The sequence below is a fragment of the Oncorhynchus keta genome, chromosome 19 (assembly GCF_023373465.1).
Source record: "Oncorhynchus keta strain PuntledgeMale-10-30-2019 chromosome 19, Oket_V2, whole genome shotgun sequence".
Classification (NCBI taxonomy): domain Eukaryota; kingdom Metazoa; phylum Chordata; class Actinopteri; order Salmoniformes; family Salmonidae; genus Oncorhynchus; species Oncorhynchus keta.
Genome location: NC_068439.1, coordinates 69,033,008 through 69,053,551, shown reverse-complemented (window position 1 = coordinate 69,053,551; position 20,544 = coordinate 69,033,008). Strand labels below are relative to the sequence as shown.

General features: G+C 43.4%; 1 protein-coding gene across 1 annotated transcript; it reads left to right on the top strand.

The window, feature by feature from the left end:
- Nucleotides 1–358: 358 nt before the first annotated feature.
- LOC118397821 (5-hydroxytryptamine receptor 1E-like) lies at nt 359–19,981 on the top strand. The gene is made up of 2 exons (XM_035792697.2): nt 359–607; nt 18,730–19,981. Exon 2 carries the CDS (start codon nt 18,815–18,817, stop codon nt 19,958–19,960), a length of 1,146 nt encoding a protein of 381 aa, XP_035648590.1. The 5' UTR covers nt 359–607; nt 18,730–18,814; the 3' UTR covers nt 19,961–19,981.
- The last annotated feature ends 563 nt before the right edge of the window (nt 19,982–20,544 follow it).

Here is a 20,544-nt window from a genome sequence, read left to right as displayed (position 1 = left end):
TTAAATGGGCCTTTGGTCCTTATCACCAGACCTCAACCCCTACAGTACTTTCCATAGGCTTATTAATTTGATCAGTGAAAACCTATTGAGTTGGAAACATTACGAAGGTAGATGGACATCATGCAGTAAATAGCCTTTTTTATCATCTGATTCTTATGTTGCCTGGTGATGTGCAACTGCTTCTAGCAAAATGTGCCCCCTAGTGTTACAGTGGTTTCATTTCAGTGCGACTCACTGACAACCTTGATATTTGGAGGTAGACAAAAACCAAAGGCAACCAAGTGGCTGTAGAAACCGTCAGAATTACTTGAATGGATTCTCCCGATAAACTTGACAATTTTAGAACAATGACATCAGTGCACTTCTATGTCCAGGGCTAATGGCGCGGATTATTCCAAGGTTCTACCGATCCTCAGTCGAAAATCTTCGGTGGGCAATGTGAGGACACCTGATGAACGGTTCAGCGCGTGGGAAATTGCGCTCTAAATTCCACCGCCTGAGGAAGGACAACCACAGAGAATAAAAAAATATATGTTTTCGCTTTATCCATTTCCGTGAAAAATTGGAAATTATGACAGTCCAAAAGACTTTGGAAAAACAATCCACGGTAAGTGATGCGCAGCGCACAAAACGTACAAGCACTTCTTAATGAGGGATGCCTTTGTATTAGTCTGTCTCCTGAGCAGTCACGGCTTTCTGCAGGTAAATATGGCCTTTTTGCTTATCCACTACTCGATTACATTTAGAATAGCTGCGTCCTGATTTCTTTAACTTGTGTTGAAATTATCAGTGGAAATTACTTGTCTATGATCCAAATAACAATTTTCACAAATAAGCCAAGCTATATTTTACTCATTCTTAAGATATGATCTGTCTCACTGTTTTAGAATGAGATGTTATTGAACGGATATATGAACATGTCGCTCATAGCATATCTTATATATAATAAAAGGGATCATGGGTGTATTTCTCCAGAAAAGCAAGCATCTAAGGTAAATGTGTTTAAATTGAATAATGCTCAACAGAATGCATGATTTCCTTTCATTGATGCATAGGCCTATTGCCAATCCCTTTGAAAAGGTAGTCTATAGGCTGCCTGCAATTAAAAATAAATACTTTCCTATTCAAATCAAATCAAATGTTATTTGTCACATGCCGGAATACAATAGATGTAGATCTTACAGTCAAATACTTACTTATAAGCCCTTAACCAACAATCCTTTAAGAAGTTTTAAGAAAAATAAGTGTTGAGTAAAAAATAGATAAGTAATTTGTTTTAAATTAAAGTAACAAATAATTTAACAGCAGCAATACAATTACAATGGAGAGGCTATACACAGAGGGTGCAGGTATGAGGTAATTGAGGTAATATGTACATGTAGGTAGAGTTAAGTGACAATGCATAGATAATAAACAGAGAGTAGCAGCATTGTAAAAGAGGGGTCTGGGTAGCCATTTGATTAGCTGTTCAGGAGTCTTATGGCTTGGGGGTAGAAGCTGTTAAGAAGCCTTTTGGACCTAGACTTGGTGCTCCGGTACCGCTTGACGTGCAATAGCAGAGAGAACAGTCTATGACTAGGGTGGCTGGAGTCTTTGACAATTTTTAGGGCCTTCCTCTGACATCGCCTGGTATAGAGGTCATGGATGGCAGGAAGCTTGTGATGTACTGAGCCATACACACGACCCTCTGCAGTGCCTTGTGGTCAGAGGCAGAGCAGTTGCCATACCAGGCAGTGATGCAACCAGTCAGGATGCTCTCGATGGTGCAGCTGTAGAACCTTTTGAGGATCTGAAGACCCATGACTAATCTTTTCAGTCTCCTGAGAGGGAGTAGGTTTTATTGTGCCCTCTTCACGACTGTCTTGGTGTGCTTGGACCATATTAGTTTCTTGGTGATGTGTACACCAAGGAACTTGAAGCTCTCAACCTGCTTCACTACAGCCCTGTCGATGAGAATGGCGCTCGGTCCTCCTTTTCCTGTAGTCCACAATCATCTCCTTTGTCTTGATCACGTTGAGGGAGAGATTGTTGTCCTGGCACCACACTGCCAGGTCTCTGACCTCCTCCCTATAGGCTGCCTTGTTGTTGTTGGTGATCGGGCCTACCGCTTCGGAGTCTGAGCGTCGGAGCCGGTGTAGTACGATTAGATTTTGTCATCGGCAAACTTAATGATGGTGTTGGAGTCGTGCCTGGCCGTGCAGTCATGAGTGAACAGGGAGTACAAGAGGGGATTGAGCACGCACCCCTGAGGGGCCCCTGTGTTGAGGATCAGCGTGGCGGATGTGTTGTTGCCTACGCTTACCATCTGGGGGAGGCCCGTCAGGAAGTCCAGGATCCAGTTGCAAAGGGAGGTGTTTAGTCCCAGGGTCCTAAGCTTAGTGATGAACTTTGAGGGCACTATGGTGTTGAATGCTAAGCTGTAGTCAATGAATAGCATTCTCACATTGGTGTTCCTGTTGTCCAGGTGGGAATGGGTAGTGTGGAGTGCAATTGAGATTGCATCATCTGTGGATGTTAGGGCGGTTTGAAAATTGGAGTGGGTCTAGGATTTCTAGGATAATGGAGTTGATCTGAGCCATGGCCAGCCTTTCAAAGCAATTCATGACTACAGACGTGAGTGCTACAGGGTCGGTAGTCATTTAGGTGGGTTACCTTAGTGTTCTTGGGCACATGGACGATGGTGGTCTGCTTGAAACATGTTGGTATTACAGACTGAGACAGGGAGAGGTTGAAAATGTCAGTGAAGACACTTGCCAGTTGGTCAGCACATGCTCTGAGTACACGTCCTGGTAATTTATCTGGCCCTGCGGCCTTGTGAATGTTGATCTGTTTCAAGGTCCTACTCACATCGGCTGCGGAGATTGTGATCACACAGTCGTTCGGAACAGCTGATGTTCTCATGCATGTTTCAGTGTTACTTGCCTCGAAGCAAGCATAGAAGTTAGTTAGCTGGTCTGATAGGCTCGTGTCACTGGTCAGCTCTCGGCTGTTCTACCCTTGGTAGTCTGTAATAGTTTGCAAGCCCTGCCACGTCTGACGAGCTTCGGAGACGGTGTAGAACGATTCGATCTTAGTCCTGTATTGACACTTTGCCTGTTTGATGGTTCGTCAGAGGGCATAACCATGATTTCTTATAAGCTTCCAGGTTTGAGTCCTGCTCCTTGAACGAGGCAGCTCTACCCTTTAGCTCAGTGCGGATGTTGCCTGTAATCCATGGCTTCTGGTTGGGGTATGTACGTACAGTCCCTGTGGGGATGATGTCACCGATGCACTTGATGAAGCTAGTGACTGATGTGTGGTACTCTTCAATGCCATCGGAAGAAGAATTGACAGAGGACGAACAATGATTCCAAGCACCACCCTCCTTTTGAAGCTTCCAGTCTGTTATTCGAACTCAATCAGCATGACAGAGTGATCTCCAGCCTTGTCCTCGTCAACACTCACACCTGTGTTAACGAGAGAATCACTGACATGATGTCAGCTGGTCCTTTTGTGGCAGGGCTGAAATGCAGTGGAAATGTTTTTGGGGGAATTCAGTTGATTTGCATGGCAAAGAGGGACTTTGCAATTAATTGCAATTCATCTTATCACTCTTCATAACATTCTGGAGTATATGCAAATTGCCATCATACAAACTGAGGCAGCAGACTTTGTGAAAATTAATATTTGTGTCATTCTCAAAACTTTTGGCCACAACTGTAGTCTACTAGTATCTGTGAACCCAAAGCTTGGAGTGAGGTTGAGGTGGGGCTGGTAGCCTGTAACCTATTCTCTCCTTCTTTGGAGATCAGTCACCATCAAGTGTGTTTGCACTCCTGTTCTGTTAATGATCTAAACAAAAGCTGCATGTGACAGGAAAGAGAACACAAGTGTGAAGATCTTAGAATAGGCATATGGCTCTGGCCCCAAGAATTCACATTTGCTAACACTAGCGGGACCAGGAAATTTCCACTGGGATAGCTAATAAAACTTTGGTACGAATAAAATATTCTGTTGGGGGTGCTAGACCTATTCTTGAGGGGGCTTCAGCCTAGTCAAACCCCCCTCACTGGATCCACAATGTTTACTAGATGAACACAGATGAACTGAGATGAGTGCATCCTTGCACTGGAACAGCATAATCTCTTTCCATAAATCACCCTACCTTGTGCTTAGCCTCACAGGAATGATAGGTAAGCTTCTCACACAAATCACATAATATTGTATTTAATGCCCAGATGATCAGGATCAGCATTAGTCGCACCTAGGTCTCACATGCCTCTTTGCAATGTCCGTCAGCTGCACTCTGCTGAGCTACTGTACAGTATGAATTAGTCCAAAATGGCACCCTATACCTTACATAGTGCACACTACTTTTGACCAGGGCCCATTTGGTTCAGGTCAAATGTAGTGCACTATATAGTTAATAGGATGCCATTTGGGACACAAATTATATCGCAAGCCTATCTGAGTGTGTGTGTGTGTGTGTGTGTGTGTGTGTGTGTGTGTGTGTGTGTGTGTGTGTGTGTGTGTGTGTGTGTGTGTGTGTGTGTGTGTGTGTGTGTGTGTGTGTGTGTGTGTGTGTGTGTGTGTTAGCACACACCTACCAGCTAGCACACCTGTAATGTGTACTTATCCCTCTCCAGCAGTAATGAAACAGCTCACAAGGCCCAGCCAATGACATTAAAGAATCGAGGCAGATGTTTGTGATTATAGCTGCGTGCCAATTGGCACTCTATTCCCTGTATAGTGCATTTGACCAGGGCTCTGGGGCTCTAATCAAACGTTGTGCTCTGTGTAGGTAATAGGGTGCCATTTGGGATGTACATCATATCTCTTCATTTAAATGCACTGAGAATGTCCAATTCAGACAAGGTGCTGGATTATACATGGTCTATCTCCCTTAAAAATAGTCTGTCTATGAAAACAGTATAATAACTGTTTAATTTGATAAATGTTTTTATAATATTATTTTGAGTTAAGATGTCATGTTCTCATAATTTATTACGCCTGCAACATTTGCCAACTCCATAGCCTATGCTGTGAATCATAACAGATATACAATTTAGTCTTTAAGGATTGGAATGGCTTAGTGCCCAAGTCATATTTAATCTTTCTGATAGTGCAGTGATTAGACCTTTTAATATTTGAGATTCTGCCAGACAGCTGAAGATAAATAGCCTCAATCATCAACTGTTGAGTGTGAGTGTGGCTAGAGGTGAAAGTAGTGCGATATTTAATGCTGAATCTGAGAGGATCCTAATTGATTCCACTTGTCTCACTTCTCTTTTTCAAATTCTGAGCTATTTAGTACACTCTTAGAACACTCTAGATCCTAAAAGGGTTATTCTGCTGTCCCCATAGGAGAACCCTTTGAAGAACCCTTTTTGCTTCAAGGTAGAACCTCCTGAGAGGTTTCTACCAGGAACCCAAAAGGGTTTTTACCTGGAACCAAAAAGGCTTCTCCTATTGTGATAGCTGTAGAACACTTTTGGAAGCCTTTTTTCTAAGACAGCATGTTGGACATTGTTTGACTCAACAGTAAACTTGTTGCTGAAAAAAGGTAAATGTTAATTTGTGTTAAAATATCTGTTCCCTGAGACCAAAGTTTGTTAGAAAGTCCAGGCTCTGTCTGTCACTGTGTGCCCACACTTTGTTCAATCTAAATACGTTACTGATGTTGTGCCTCGTTCCTACCTGAGGAAGACCACTATAGCAGCTCGGTTGAGCCCTCAGGTGAAAATCAATAGTCTGCTACTTTTATTCCTCCCAAGGCACCCTTTATTACAGCAGTCCAGACAAACGACTCATGGCCTTGCATTCTGTCGGTCGTCATTCACAACCACCACATAAACTCAAGCTCTGTGTTTACTCACTAAAACCTCACTCTGCCACTCTCCTTTATCGTCTCTGACGACCACAGGCCAGGGTGATCTCAAGGGTGGTCTTTATTGTTTGGGATTCTTCAGGTGTTGTCTTAAGAGAAAGTAACAGTAATTAATTGAAGCCAGAGTGGAAAGGGTAACTTGCAAAGGAAACAATTCAAGTGCTGTCAAGAGCTGGAGAAACACAAAGGGCGTACACAGCAAGGTTCCTGTATCACAGCAAATCCAATTAAACTATTGACATCCACACAAAGAGACAGAGCTTGATTATGTATTCAAGTCTGTAATTCTTATCCTGTGCATTTTTTAGGTCGACAGAGAACGAGACAATAACAATGACAGATCAGGGGCATCAGTATTAAATCATGTCTTAGTGCTGCTGTGTGGCTGACTTCCCATCATGGTCAAATGTTATTATATTTTAGGAGCAGGAAGTCTCACCACCAGCCAGATGTATAGAACAACAGATAAGCAAAGGTTTAGGACAGCAGGAAAGAGAGGCTGTTTACCAAATGGAACCCTATTCCCTACACAGTGCACTGCTTTTGACCGGAACCCTATGGTCCGTGGTCAAAATCCACTAAAGTAAGGAATAGGGTGCCATTTGGGATGCAGACAGAAAGTTATTCAATCAATATTCATTCTCTCCCAGGGAGGGACATTATTCCTTTAACAGACATCGGAGGCAATTAATAAAAAGTATAATCTCACAAACATTGTTCATCACAACTTTGACAGTGGATTTATATGGTGACATTACTGCCTGGCATTTGGAAGACAAGCGAAACACGAGTTTATACCAAAGCATTCAAAATATTGTTATCTGGCTGGGTTTAAAGCTAATCAGAGTTATGGAAGTGCCAGATGGGATTTGAGGTCCTTGGACAGCACCCTTTCGTGGTAGACGGTTGTCTGTCCACTCCTCCATCACAGCAAGATTTACATCACAACTTTCACAGTGCAGTTAGATGGTGACATTAACAATGTTTGAAAAAAACGTTTAAATCACACCATTCTGAGCAAAGACATGGCACTGTGGACGTTTAGGAGGACAGCATGTGATACTGTTTGCCACAACTTTGACAGTGCGTTCATATGGTGACATTACTACCTGATGTTCTGATGACAAGCGAAACCGTTATGATCAAAAACAGGAGTTAAAACCAAAGCATTTGAAGATTGTGATCTTTGATATGTTTAAAGTAGAAACATGGCATTGGCATCATAGTCATTTCAGGACCTTTGACAGCATCCCATATACCCTTCCTGGTGAACAGTTGTCCTCTCAATCACACCAAGAATTGCATCCTGAAGGCAGCTGTCAGTAGACCTAAATGTCTTTATGCAAAACATTTGCACGTCTCTACAAAATACTAGGCTCTTGTCTATTGTATTGTTGCCTATGTACAAGGCAGATTTTTGCAGATTTTCAAAAAATAATCTGCCATTGATGTGGCATTATAGGAGGACTGAATAGTTTGGAGGAGCCTGTCTTTGGGGGGGCGCTCTTTTGAAAATGGGGATGGATACCCTACTTGAACAAGCAAAATGCAGCTATGTGAATGAAAAGGCATGAGGGCAAAAACCTCTAAAATATTTCAGAGTACTCTCAGTAGACCATTTAAAACCCCTTTATTTATAGGCCATTTTAGGCTGATGGCCAGGATAAAAAGACGCACCTGCTAAACCAGCCTGGATTAAGAGGAGGGTAGGCTATACTTTGTTTTTAATCAAATTAAATGAAATGGGGTAAAACCAATCGTATGTTTCTCAATGCGAGATTCACCGGCACAAAAGGCACATATCTCATTCCATGGGCACTGTCCATCATGGCTGGATAGGCTGCGCTTCCGCTCTCACAATCCATGGAATTATCAACTGTGTTACCGTTAAGACTTGCTTTTTGTGGTACTTAAAACTTCCCATTAGCACTGCATGAAATGGTCACTTTTGCGCTCCTGTTTAAGGACACACCTCAGATAGTGCCTCCCCTCCCACGTCAGTGCAAACTAGCTGATATTAGACAGGTATATTTCCCAACCTGGCGTTAGGGCTTGAAAATGCAATTGACCCAGTTTGTACATGACAAAGCTGCAAACGGACATGCGTTTGACACTTGCGCCTCCTTAGCGCCAGTCGAAAATAAAGCCCTCTACCTGTCATGAACAGTTGTCCCCTCTTTATGATCCATCATACTCAAATCCTCTTCCTGTGTCTGAAATGTCACCCTAATCCCTATGTAGTGCTCTGGTGTGCACAACATAGGGATTAGGGTACCATTTGGGATGCACATTGTGTCTAAGCTCACTAATAGGAAGAATGCATTCCAGAGCAGGATGCTAGTGGAGGAGCCAATAATATGCCTGGATGTCATAACATATCTAATTGGATATGAATTGAAAATGGAGATGCATTGACCTTTCCCCTGACCTATCATAGTTATCTTTCCATTTCTATTTCCCCTCATCTCTTTACTCCAGGCTCTTTTCTTCAGATAACACACGTATAAGTCTATCTTAATTTTCCTTATCAATTTTGCATTAATTTTCCCCTATCTCTAGCAATGGGCTTAGCAAAGAGATCATTAACAGATTTGAATAATATAATCAGACCATGTTTGGCTATGATGGGTTTCCAGTGTGTGTTGATGATGGATTGTTCCCCCACAACTTGTGATACAGGCAGTTTTATGATAATGCAAGATCACCATTGCAATCTCCACTCCTGAAAAGCCATCCATTTCTCTGGTGAGTAACAGCATCGTTTGCCGACTTCCTGAGTGTGACTTGCCTGGTTCCCTACAAAATCAAGCCCAGTCAGCATAGTCAGTGAATGATTTAGATGTCATCCTTCAGTCTTCTACCTGGAATGTACCAAAGCTGTAAAAGCCAGTTGGTTATGTCCCAAATGGCACCCTATACCTTATAATGTGCACTACCTTTGACCAGGGCCCATTCAAAAGTAGTGCACTAAATCAGGAATAGGGTGCCATTGGGTCACATAAATTGTGTTTTATCATGGCTCTGAATTACAGTACTTTGTCATTTCCCTACTAGAAATGATTGTATGTTACACAGCACAGTTCTGAGTTCTGGCTCTGTGTTTGTAGAACAGTAGTAAAGGGGAAATCTGCAGTTGCTCTAACCATTTTTTGTACTTATAAATGAATAATATGTAGGGGAGAGTGGGGTACGTTGAGGAATTTTTACATTCAGCATCACTCTGTCAAGAGGAAGTATAGTATTCTTTCTAATAAAGATATCTACATATTTTCAGGATGTTGTGTATCCCTGAAAAATATCTTTGTAAACATTTATTTTGAAAACATATCTTGTCCAAACAAAGTGGTCTCTTGACAGTTTACCCCCGGGTATTGGGTAAGTTGAGCCACGGGACAGGGTAAGTTGAGCCACGGGACAGGGTAAGTTAAGCCACGGGACAGGGTAAGTTAAGCCATGGGACAGGGTGGGTTAAGCCACGGGACAGGGTAAGTTAAGCCACGGGACAGGGTAAATTAAGCCATGGGACAGAGTAAATTGAGCCACGGGACAGGGTAGGTTAAGCCACGGGACAGGGTAAGTTAAGCCACGGGACAGGGTAGGTTAAGCCATGGGACAGGGTAGGTTAAGCCACGGGACAGGGTAAGTTAAGTCACGGGACAGGGTAAGTTAAGCCACGGGACAGGGTAAGTTAAGCCACGGGACAGGGTAGTTAAGCCACGGGACAGGGTAAGTTAAGCCACGGGACAGGGTAAGATAAGCTACGGGACAGGGTAAGTTTAGCCACGGGACAGGGTAGGTTAAGCCACGGGACAGGGTAGTTAAGCCACGGGACAGGGTAAATTAAGCCACGAGACAGGGTAAGATAAGCCACGGGACAGGGTAAGTTAAGCCACAGGACAGGGTACGTTAAGCCACGGGACAGGGTAAGTTAAGCCACGGGACAGGGTAAATTAAGCCACGGGACAAGGTAAGTTAGGCCACGGGACAGGGTAAATTAGGCCACGGGACAGGGTAAGTTAGGCCATGGGACAGGGTAAGTTAAGCCACCTACACATTTCTGTACTGAATGAAATATTACCACTACCTTTTTAAAACCATGTCTATCTCTATTTCCCAAACACAATTCAACACAATCACTTTTTGTCTTTTAATAATTTTAAGCATCTTTTAACACAGGCTTAACACCTAACAAACACACAATTTGAAAATAGGCCCTTGTTACCTCAAATCCCAGCTATAATGCCTTGCATTATGCCTGGAAAGAAAACACTTAAATTTACCCCAAGGCCATTGGCTCAATTTACCCCAAGGCAAGCATTTTGACTATATTAACACACATAGCTACAAGGATGCACTTTCATGCCAGATTAAGGACCTGAAACTTACAGAGACCCCAACTGATGTATAGAACAATCTTAAAATGAATTGCCTTGGTTTAGATACAAACATCATGAATCCTCTTAACACAATAAATTAATTTGACTTGATGAAAATCTGTTTTTTTTAGACCTTACTTGCTTACCACTTCATTCATTTTTCAACAGGCTACTGTTTTGTATCACACATTACCAGGGTAACATTCACAACAACCCTTTATAATGCCAAGTTCTGTAGAGAACATTGATGCTTGGAGAATATAATTTATAAATGCCTGAGGTTAGTTCAACTGTCATAACTCATCAGAACCTAAAAATATATGCTTGTTTAACTCCAATGTTTGTAAACAAAGTAAATGTAAACAAACACGATATATTATGGTTAAAACTATAATGTTGATATCATGAATGCTCAATCCTTGTATCCATAGCTCTATCTACAAATTTGAAAGTGGTTACATTTCTCCAGCTCCATTCCTCAGCTTTTTACAGAAACAGGGGCAGGGAAAATGCGTTGTTATTGTTTAAACTGCTGATTGCTGCTTTCAATGAGAAATAGAAGGTGTTAATGTTCTCCACGGCAGTTGGCATTATAAAGTGTTGTTGTGAATGTTACCATGGTCATGTGTGATACAATACAGTGTCCTGTTGAATTATTAATTTAGCTCACAGGCATTTCAAGACTTGGCTGTGTTACAGCAATTACTTTTGCACAGCTCACGTGAAAAATAGCAATCTTTATTAGGCTGATTAGTTGCTCTCAAAAGGTGCTTTAAATGATTTATGTGGTCCAATTTATACACTACTGTCAGTATTATTACACTACAGTAATGTATCAATTTGTGATTCAAATGTGATGACAAATAGATGACAACGATGGCTTATTTATTCCCTATGATTCTTGACTCTGACTACATAAAAAAGTAATAGCAAATTAGGACTCTATGCCCCAATGGATCATAGGCCTACTCTGTCTGTCACTTCATCTGAAACTGCCAAATTGCGGGATTTGTGCTCATTTCTTGAAAGATCAACAACAACATTACATTGGGTATGTGATGCTGAAGCTGACCTCAGTAATGGGTTGGCCCAGATTCTGTTTTAGGCTAGTAGGCAGGTCATGGACATGGGTTAGCATATGGCATGCGGAAGAGATTTGTGGCTTTGGAGTTGTTTTTTTTTACTTCCTTTCCAGTGGAAACTAATGGGGCATTTGAGTCCAAGGCAGAGTTTGTGCATTACATTTGAGAGGGACTTGTAATTCTTCAGAAGAACAACTAAATGCTAAATGATCCCATAGAGGTTATTAAGTAACAAGCAGTAGCACTGAACCAAGTTCTATCTAAAATACTTTAATGAAATATCAGCAACAAAGGAATGTCTTCAGAGCCATGGATAAAATCAAAATGTGCTAGCTCTTGGCTCTCTACCATAAATGATGTGACAGTGGTGTGCTGACCCTATTCCTCAGTGAAAATTGCCTTTCAGATGCCAGACTGAGTGGTTACATGAAGGGAGCTCTCGTCGGCTCTGAGGGGTAGGCACTAGGATGCATTGTACACACAGCTCTGTATTATCTCAGAGAGTGCTGGAGAGGTGAAGCCAGTGATGAGGGGAATGCGTCTTTGAAAGGCATAGTCCCAGTCGGTATTAGATAGAAAGTCCCGGCCCCGCCCGCCTTTGGTGAAAACAACATGTGGTTACCTAGGTTACCCCATTGGCTCACAGCAAAAACCTGACCTTTTTCAAACCTACATTTTCTTGTTGTCCATTTATTTATTTGGATCCCCATTAGCTGTGGCAGAGGCAGTAGCTACTCTTTTTGGGGTCCACAAAAAACACAAAGCATGACAAGTAACAAAACACTGTTACACTGATTTTTTATTTATTTTTATTTCACCTTTATTTAACCAGGTAGGCTAGTTGAGAACAAGTTCTCATTTGCAACTGCGACCTGGCCAAGATAAAGCATAGCAGTGTGAACAGACAACACAGAGTTACACATGGAGTAAACAATTAGCAAGTCAATAACACAGTAGAAAAAAATGGGCAGTCTATATACAATGTGTGCAAAAGGCATGAGGAGGTAGGCGAATAATACAATTTTGCAGATTAACACTGGAGTGATAAATGATCAGATGGGCATGTACAGGTAGAGATATTGGTGTGCAAAAGAGCAGAAAAGTAAATAAATAAAAACAGTATAAAAACAGTATGGGAATGAGGTAGGTGAAAAAGGGTGAGCTATTTACCTATAGACTATGTACAGCTGCAGCGATCGGTTAGCTGCTCGGATAGCTGATGTTTGAAGTTGGTGAGGGAGATAAAGTCTCCAACTTCAGCGATTTTGCAATTCGTTCCAGTCACAGGCAGCAGAGTACTGGAACGAAAGGCGGCCAAATGAGGTGTTGGCTTTAGGGATGATCAGTGAGATACACCTGCTGGAGCGCGTGCTACGGATGGGTGTTGCCATCGTGACCAGTGAACTGAGATAAGGCGGAGCTTTACCTAGCATGGACTTGTAGATGACCTGGAGCCAGTGGGTCTGGCGACGAATATGTAGTGAGGGCCAGCCGACTAGAGCATACAAGTCGCAGTGGTGGGTGGTATAAGGTGCTTTAGTGACAAAACGGATGGCACTGTGATAGACTGCATCCAGTTTGCTGAGTAGAGTGTTGGAAGCCATTTTGTAGATGACATCGCCGAAGTCGAGGATCGGTAGGATAGTCAGTTTTACTAGGGTAAGCTTGGCAGCGTGAGTGAAGGAGGCTTTGTTGCGGAATAGAAAGCCGACTCTGGATTTGATTTTTGATTGGAGATGTTTGATGTGAGTCTGGAAGGAGAGTTTGCAGTCTAGCCAGACACCTAGGTACTTATAGATGTCCACATATTCAAGGTTGGAACCATCCAGGGTGGTGATGCTAGTCGGGCATGCGGGTGCAGGCAGCGATCGGTTGAAAAGCATGCATTTGGTTTTACTCGCGTTTAAGAGCAGTTGGAGGCCACGGAAGGAGTGCTGTATGGCATTGAAGCTCGTTTGGAGGTTTGATAGCACAGTGTCCAATGACGGGCCGAAAGTATATAGAATGGTGTCGTCTGCGTAGAGGTGGATCAGGGAATCGCCCGCAGCAAGAGCAACATCATTGATATATACAGAGAAAAGAGTCGGCCCGAGAATTGAACCCTGTGGCACCCCCATAGAGACTGCCAGAGGACCGGACAGCATGCCCTCTGATTTGACACACTGAACTCTGTCTGCAAAGTAATTGGTGAACCAGGCAAGGCAGTCATCCGAAAAACCGAGGCTGTTGAGTCTGCCGATAAGAATTTGGTGATTGACAGAGTCGAAAGCCTTGGCGAGGTCGATGAAGACGGCTGCACAGTACTGTCTTTTATCGATGGCGGTTATGATATCATTTAGTACCTTGAGTGTGGCTGAGGTGCACCCGTGACCGGCTCGGAAACCAGATTGCACAGCGGAGAAGGTACGGTGGGATTCGAGATGGTCAGTGACCTGTTTGTTGACTTGGCTTTCGAAGACCTTAGATAGGCAGGGCAGGATGGATATAGGTCTATAGCAGTTTGGGTCCAGGGTGTCTCCCCCTTTGAAGAGGGGGATGACTGCGGCAGCTTTCAATCCTTGGGGATCTCAGACGATATGAAAGAGAGGTTGAACAGGCTGGTAATAGGGGTTGCGACAATGGCGGCAGATAGTTTCAGAAATAGCGGGTCCAGATTGTCAAGCCCAGCTGATTTGTACGGGTCCAGGTTTTGCAGCTCTTTCAGAACATCTGCTATCTGGATTTGGGTAAAGGAGAACCTGGAGAGGCTTGGGTGAGGAACTACGGGGGGCGGAGCTGTTGGCCGAGGTTGGAGTAGCCAGGCGGAAGGCATGGCCAGCCGTTGAGAAGTGCTTATTGAAGTTTTCGATAATCATGGATTTATCGGTGGAGACCGTGTTTCCTAGCCTCAGTGCAGTGGGCAGCTGGGAGGAGGTGCTCTTGTTCTCCATGGACTTCACAGTGTCCCAGAACTTTTGGAGTTGGAGCTACAGGATGCAAACTTCTGCCTGAAGAAGCTGGCCTTAGCTTTCCTGACTGACTGCGTGTATTGGTTCCTGACTTCCCTGAACAGTTGCATATCACGGGGCTATTCGATGCTATTGCAGTCCGCCACAGGATGTTTTTGTGCTGGTCGAGGGCAGTCAGGTCTGGAGTGAACCAAGGGCTGTATCTGTTCTTGGTTCTGCATTTTTTGAACGGAGCATGCTTATCCAAAATGGTGAGGAAGTTACTTTTAAAGAATGACCAGGCATCCTCAACTGACGGGATGAGGTCAATGTCCTTCCAGGATACACGGGCCAGGTCGATTAGAAAGGCCTGCTCACAGAAGTGTTTTAGGGAGCGTTTGACAGTGATGAGGGTGGTCGTTTGACTGCGGCTCCGTGGCGGATACAGGCGATGAGGCAGTGATCGCTGAGATCCTGGTTGAAGACAGCGGAGGTATATTTGGAGGGCCAGTTGGTCAGGATGACGTCTATGAGGGTGCCCTTGTTTACAGAGTTAGGGTTGTACCTGGTGGGTTCCTTGATGATTTGCGTGAGATTGAGGGCATCTAGCTTAGATTGTAGGACTGCCGGGGTGTTAAGCATATCCCAGTTTAGGTCACCTAACAGAACAAACTCTGAAGCTAGATGGGGGCGATCAATTCACAAATGGTGTCCAGGGCACAGCTGGGAGCTGACGGGGTCGGTAGCAGGCGGCAACAGTGAGAGACTTGTTTCTGGAGAGAGTAATTTTCAAAATTAGTAGTTCAAACTGTTTGGGTATGGACCTGGAAAGTATGACATTACTTTGCAGGCTATCTCTGCAGTAGACTGCGACTCCGCCCCCTTTGGCAGTTCTATCTTGACGGAAGATGTTATAGTTGGGTATGGAAATCTCTGAATTTTTGGTGGCCTTCCTGAGCCAGGATTCAGACACGGCAAGGACATCAGGGTTAGCAGAGTGTGCTAAAGCAGTGAGTAAAACAAACTTAGGGAGGAGGCTTCTGATGTTGACATGCATAAAACCAAGACTTTTTCAATCACAGAAGTCAACAAATGAGGGTACCTGGGGACATGCAGGGGCTGGGTTTACCTCCACATCACCCGCGGAACAGAGAAGGAGTAGTATGAGGGTGCGGCTAAAGGCTATCAAAACTGGTCGCCTAGAGCGTTGGGGGCAGAGGATAAGAGGAGCAGGTTTCTGGGCATGGTAGAATATATTCAGGGCATAATGCGCAGACAGGGGTATGGTGGGGTGCGGGTACAGCGGAGGTAAGCCCAGGCACTGGGTGATGATGAGAGAGGTTGTATCTCTGAACATGCTGGTTGTAATGGGTGAGGTCACCGCATGTGTGGGGGGTGGGACAAAGGAGGTAACAGGGGTATGCAGAGTGGATCTAGGGGCTCCATTGTGAACTAAAACAATGATAACTAACCTGAACAACAACAGTATACAAGGCATATTGACATTTGGGAGAGACATACAGCGAGGCATACAGTAATCACAGGTAGACAAGCACAGTCACAAAAAATGTTAATACAACAATATACAAACAATACAATTAAAACAAATGATGTGTGTGTGTGTGTGTGTGTGTGTGTGTGTGTGTGTGTGTGTGTGTGTGTGTGTGTGTGTGTGTGTGTGTGTGTGTGTGTGTGTGTGTGTGTGTGTGTGTGTGTGTGTGTGTGTGTGTGTGTGTGTGTGTGTGTGTGTGCGCGTGTGTGTCCTCATAGTCCCCGCTGTTCAATGAGATGCTGTTTAATATTTTTTGAAGGTAATTTTGCTGTTTGCTTGAGTAATTGGAGATGGAAGGGAGTTCCGTGTGATCATGGCTCTATATAATAATGTGCGTTGCCGTGAACTGTGAAGAAACCTCTGGTGACATGTCTCGTGGGGTATGTATAGGTGTCTGAGCTGAATGTTATTTTATTAGGCAGACAATCTGTACATTTCATTACAGTAATACTTATCGTAAAAACTAGAAGAGAAGCAGTTAATCTCTTGTCAACCCTCAACCAGGAAAGACTGGCATTCATGTTGTTGATGTTAGTTCTGTATGTGCAGTTAAGGACAAGGCGTACTGCTCTGTTTTGCCTGCAACCGAGAGTTCTCATTACTTAGAAAGAAGTAATATTGTACGGCTTCCCTCGTGCCCCTTTTGATGACGGTGCTAGCAGCCACGTGAGTGCTAGCTAGCTAGCTAGCGACCAGCTAGCCAAGACCAACAACACAAACAAACAATACAGCTACAAGTAGTCAGTGGAGTTACAAACAGACTACAGTATACTAAACAAGTTAAATATATTACCTGTGATTAAAAGTTTTCCCACACACATAGCTACGTGTAGCCTATTTGGACACCAGGGTCCCCACATTTACCACGCCGAGTAACCTGGAGCCATAGGGCTCTTCTCGCAGGCTCTATTTCCCTACGTGGGAGCATTGCAAACTGTAGGTTGGGATTTCTGACCTGGTTACATGTAAACTGAACAACACAGCAGCTGTTTGGCATGTTTTGTTTATTTCTGTATAACTAAATATTGACAACAAAGTTGTCTCTTTTACAGTGGGGGTCAATGGAAAAAAATTTGGAAAAAAATTTGTGGGCTTGGTCGAGGGGAGAATTCTTTGAAAAGAAACTGGTTTCAAGCCTCTGGACACCTCCAGTGTTGACTAAATTGTCTGAAACCATTGCTTCAGGCTGAGTAATACAGAGGTAGACATATCTTACTGGTAATTTAGATTCCATTTTTGAAATAGGTGTAGTCCATTAATTCTTAACAGCTTCTAACCCCAAGCCATAAGACTCCTGAACAGCTAATCAAATGGCTACCCTGGCTATCCCCCCCCCCACCCCTCTTTTACGCTGCTGCCAGTCTCTGTTTATTATCTATGCATAGTCACTTTAACTCTACCTACATGTACATATTACCTCAATTACTTGAGTAACCTGTGCCCCCGCTGTTATTTTACTGCTTAAGAGCAGTAATAAAATGACTTGTTATTTTAATTTTGTACTTATTTTTCTTAAAACTGCATTGTTGGTTAAGGGTTTGTAAGTAAGGTCTACACCTGTTGTATTCGGCACATGTAACAAATAAAATAACATGTTTAGCTCTTTATCATTACATTTTGGTATCTTTAAAAATACATACAACTATGGAGAAGAATTAATATTTCTTATTTACCAGGAATGTTTTTGTGTGACATTTAGATTGACCTCTAACGTCCTTTTAGACCTCTAAAATTAGATCATCTTGAATGAGTTGTATTATCAATTCCAACACTTTTTTTCTCAGCTATTCTTGCTGTTTCCCTGTACTCTCACCAAGTAGATGGTCTTAGTAATTTTATTCTGCTTTATTGACTAATGCAAATCATTACCAGCCTGGGCACCCTGGCATGGACCATCTGTCAGTAATTATATTGACTCAGGCGAGGTCTGTGCTAAGAGGTGCACTAGGGACAGTAGTGAACCATCTCAATGCTGACAGCTGACATTGAAATGTTCTATCTACCGAGTCTAGCTAAATGAATTTGCCTCCTCAAGCAGTGTCCTTCAGCAGTCTCTCAGGCCTGCCTGCAGATATAAAGGCTTATATTTCTGCCTCTCAGAGTGGACGAGAGACATTGTATGAGATAGATAAACCTTTTTACATCATTAGGGCTCATTTACACTTGCCACATGCTACGTTCACTCACCCTGATGAAGGTTGATTTAGACTGAAACCTTGGTCAAAATGATCTATTAAATTGTTGGGAGCATCAAGATCACCAGAATGCTGGAGTTGTTATTTTTATTATATTCACTCACTGTTCTGTATATTTTCCTCTGTATTCTCTTCCAGAGTGTTTTAACAGTTTCCCCCTTATTGGTACAGTAATATATCTTTATATGTGTTTAATTGTAGACAAAACAAAAAAATATATCAGTGACAATTATCAGTGTGTCCTCCACTTTAGGACTTTAGGACCCCTCAGTTTTATAAGTACTTGCTGTGTTAAGTGGCTTTCATCTCCCAAATAACATTGGATTATAAAGTCTTCACTATAAATCCAAATCCCCCACCTTTCAGAAGCTCAACTACTGCCATGGGCTGCACTATTTTACCTTTATTGTCTATCTTTCTTCTATTGTATAACAACCTCCAATTGCCAAGGGCAGCTCTGTTGATTAAAAGGCAGGTGAAAAATACAAAGACTAATTTAAAGTTTGCTAGAGCAAAGAAACAATGTGCCCTCCGGTGTTAAGTGCCTATTATACAAAAGATATGACATAAAATTACAGCTAGTGTACTTGTATGAGTTCTAATGAAAGTATCCTACTGAAAACAAGTTTTCACCAAGGTCACTGTGACAGTCTGTGCAAATGTTCTATTATGAAATATGAATCTTTATGCACTTTCTAATGTACCATATATGTCTGTTTTGTGTGTTACAGTGTGACCACTGACCTATAGTGTGGATCCTATTCCTGGGACAGAGTGTGCCCATCAGTGGGGGAGAGCTGGCCCTGTCTGGGGAAGATGGAGATGGAGAGGGACCTTGGGGACAACTCCACAGGGCCCAATATCACCAACAGCACAGGAGCTCCAGACAGCACTCTCCCTGTGGTGGTGTTCACAGACAGGATGGTGGTGCTGGTGGTTATCCTGGCGCTACTCACCCTCCTCACTGTGCTCGCCAACAGTGCTGTCATCACAGCCATCTGCACCACCAAGAAGCTCCACCTTCCCGCCAACTACCTTATCTGCTCCCTGGCGTTCACCGACTTCCTGGTAGCTATCCTGGTCATGCCAATCAGCATCCTATACATTGCCACAGAGTACTGGTCGTTGGGCCAGGTGGTGTGTGAGGCCTGGCTGAGTGTGGACATGACCTGCTGCACCTGCTCCATCCTGCACCTGTGTGTCATAGCGCTGGACCGCTACTGGGCTATCACCAAGGCCATCGAGTATGCCCGTAAGAGGTCAGCCCGCCGGGCAGCTGTCATGGTGGGTATCATCTGGGTCATCTCAGTCTTCATATCCATTCCACCCCTCTTCTGGAGACACAGGCCCGGTAGCCACGGCCCAAAACAGTGCATCATAGAGCATGACCACGTGGGCTACACTATTTACTCCACCTTCGGGGCCTTTTACATCCCCATGACCCTTATTCTCATCTTGTACTATAGGATTTACAATGCTGCTAAGACGCTCTATCAGAAACGGGGCTCATCGCGGCACTTCAGCAGCCGAAGCCAGACGAAGACTGATAGCCAGAACTCTCTGAACCACTGCCGTATGGCACACACCTTCTGCGTATCGGAACTATCCACCTCAGACCCCACTCTGGAGTTTGACAGGCTCAATGCCACCATCCGTATCCCCTCATTTGAGACAGATATGGACGGGGCAGATGAGAGGAGCCAGATCTGTACCTCCAGGGAGAGGAAGGCAGCACGTATCCTGGGCCTCATCCTCGGGGCTTTTATCCTCTGCTGGCTGCCTTTCTTTCTGAAGGAACTCCTTGTGGGCCTACAGGTCATAACTGCCTCACCCCAGGTGTCAGAATTCCTAACCTGGCTGGGCTACATCAACTCACTTATTAATCCTCTACTTTACACCAGCTTCAATGAGGATTTTAAGTTGGCCTTTAAGAAACTGCTCAGACGAAAGGAGCATGCATAGATTTACAGGCCCAGGTTGAACGTACAGAATAGTCCCATCGGGGAAAGTATGAAGGAAAGTTACATGCAGTGTGTCCATTGGCTATGTGATGTTGTGCTTTTCAAAATAAAAGTTATTATTATTATTTTTTAAAGTAATGCTTCTTGCTCTTTGCGTAAACACAAACTTTGACCATGAATAATCATGGCTTATAAATGCACATACATACATTTTTTATGGCTTTGTGAATGAATTACATTTTTACCAATGTGGGGTTTAAGTAAATATTCAATGTTTTTGTCTCAATTGGTTTTACTACACCAGGCACTCCTGCAAATAGAATTCTAAATCACATTCCATTTGCTCCATTACAGACATTATTATGAGGCGTCCTCCCACTCACTGATTTCACTGTAGGTATCTATCCCTCCATACTAGGCTGAAATAAACGGTATGTGAGTGACCAAAGACCTGGATGAGAAACTGACTTCTGCACCCATACATTTTTTTAAAGGGCCTGGTAAGACTGATAGATGATTACCTTACCTGATTGTGATGAATACAATCACTAAAATTACGTTTTGAACTGATAACCTAATGTTCAT

Bases quoted from the DNA above. Each gene is read 5' to 3' on its own strand.
- LOC118397821 (XM_035792697.2), top strand. From the start codon at position 18,815: ATGGAGATGGAGAGGGACCTTGGGGACAACTCCACAGGGCCCAATATC.